The sequence below is a fragment of the Seriola lalandi genome, unplaced genomic scaffold (genome assembly GCF_002814215.2).
Source record: "Seriola lalandi dorsalis isolate HSWRI2012SDOR001 ecotype SW California unplaced genomic scaffold, Sedor1 jcf7180001974773, whole genome shotgun sequence".
Taxonomy (NCBI): Eukaryota; Metazoa; Chordata; class Actinopteri; order Carangiformes; family Carangidae; genus Seriola; species Seriola lalandi.
In genome coordinates this window covers 1-2,175 of record NW_019445439.1, presented here as the reverse complement: position 1 = coordinate 2,175, position 2,175 = coordinate 1, and the positions used below count along the sequence as shown (strand labels likewise).

At 44.8% G+C, this 2,175-nt stretch overlaps 1 protein-coding gene across 1 annotated transcript; it reads right to left on the bottom strand.

Moving 5' to 3' along the window:
- Positions 1 to 215: 215 nt before the first annotated feature.
- LOC111654587 (protein rapunzel-like) lies at positions 216 to 2,068 on the bottom strand. The gene has a single exon (XM_023405682.2). It carries the CDS (start codon positions 2,008 to 2,010, stop codon positions 1,327 to 1,329), a length of 684 nt encoding a protein of 227 aa, XP_023261450.1. The 5' UTR covers positions 2,011 to 2,068; the 3' UTR covers positions 216 to 1,326.
- Positions 2,069 to 2,175: the final 107 nt, after the last annotated feature.

Here is a 2,175-nt window from a genome sequence, read left to right as displayed (position 1 = left end):
CAGTCTTAACAATACTTGGTGTTGCTCCTGCATGGCTAAACAGGCTGTAGGACACATCAAATAGAAAATAAAAGGATGACAGAATTGTACAAATCAAGATGGGAAGGATTCACTACAGTGACAGAACAGCGTGTTTCAAAAGTCAGATACCTCAGTTGTTGTAAAATAAACATAACGCAGTGACGGGTAGTGTAAATGGAAGCACTTAGAGTATATTTGATTTGTATTTAGTGTATCCTGTTGTGGTGAAGAGTTGGTTTTGCCACGTAGTAGTATCACAATAGATCTGATTTTATTTCTACTGCTAGTGTTTTCTTTCTTTTTTTAACTGAAATTGTTCACTACAAGTCAATAACAATAAAGAACTCAGCACAGCAGCATCTGAAATTAGTGTAAAAAAAAAAAAAGTACATTTAGTGCTCAACAGCAACAAGTATGCTCAGTGTATCACGAGCTCCATGCATTAGAGGCCTGCAATGTTTGTTAGTGGTGGCATGATCACAGGTGGTAAATGATGATTATATCGCTGTAGTTATATTCATAGCTCCAAAAACTTTGGGATACGCTTAAACCTCTTTCATGTTATATATTATGGTTATAACTTGACTGACAACTCCCTCTGGTTAACAGCTAAAAGTCTGTCTAATAGCAGTTATTTCATCTATAGTTCATAGGCGGCCCTGTACTTGGTCCTTCCAACATACGTTTTCCTCGTAGTGTAATAGATGTATTTCACAAGCTCTACAATAAATGTGTAGAAGTGTATAATGGGAGCGGGATACATTGCAGTTTCTGCTAAAGCCTGATTTATAGATGTGATACCTTGCATGTGATGCATGACGTATAGTATAACATTTACGCACATTGCCCAAAATTGAGCTCCTAGTGTAGATTTATCATTATCTGTAATGATCCCACAGCTGATTGCATCTGTTTTTTCTATCAGTTGAAACCATCAGTGTTTTTCAGATTTATCCCAAAACCTGAAGAATTTATGTGTCTGTCCATCTATCTATTTATCTGTGAAGCCAATGCTGAATATCGTACAAGAATTTAGTTGTCTTTACCTCAACCTGGACAGAAGCTACATGAAGACCACTCAAAGACCACTTGCATATACAGCAAGTTATGTGATTTTAAAATGAGACAAACTGCTGCTCATTTTGATCACTGGGTTCTCGCCCGGTGAGCTGAGATGCGTACAAAGAGCTTACAGGGAGAGGAAAGGCGAAGAGGAAGGAGCTACAGCAGGAATGTGGACCTGTGAGTCCCGAATATGAAGGAAAAGCAGCAGCGGAGGAAAAAGCTCTTCTTCGTGCTTTTTCTTCATTTGCACTTGCAAAGAGCCTTCTGCATCTCCTCTTGCACACGCTCCATCTTCTCCGCCCACTCCTCGCTCAGGCCCTCCTCGTCGTCTCCGATGATGGCGGCGTAGCCCATGAGAGCGATGAGCCCGATGCAGAACAGGTAGGTGAGGCGCGTGCAGAGTCGCTCCATGGTGCGGCGGTCGCCTTGCGAGTGCTTCAGGTAGACCTCCAGGATGGGCCTGCTGAAGAGCTTCGGTTTACCCACCACGCCATCATAGAGTGTGTGCAGGTTCTGGTCGCCCAAGTCATTGGAGTAGCTCTCTTCGAAGTCCTCCTTCTTGCGCTCGCGGTGCTCCGGACGCGCCTCCACCATCTCCATGAACTTTCTGAACTGGTTCTTCAGGTTCTCCTCCACCTGACAGTACTGGCCGTCCAGCGTTTCCTTCTTGATCTGTACCAGCGTGTTGCGATTCTGCTGGGACAGCTGGTCCAGCGCTCGGTTGACGGAGCCGAACTCACGTTTCAGGGTGCGGATGTCCTCGTCATCGATGTGGTGCAGCACCACCCGGATCAGGGAGCCAGCCACGCCGAAAATGGGGTTAACAACAGCTGCTGCTGAGGAGATGGTGGCTACACACTGGAGCACTTTGACCAGGCCTTGCTTCAGCTTGGCCCGGTCCTCAACGATCTCCTCTTCCATCATGGTTCAGATGTTGAGGTCGCTGAGTGAAGAAGTGGACGTCTGTGAGAGAGAGGAAATTCACTTTACTATAACGGATGGTTTTTAGGATGATACAGCTGCATTTGTCAAAATGAGGCATTATGGGTAAGAATTTGCTCTCAGGACATACAGCTGTTTTGTAAAAAA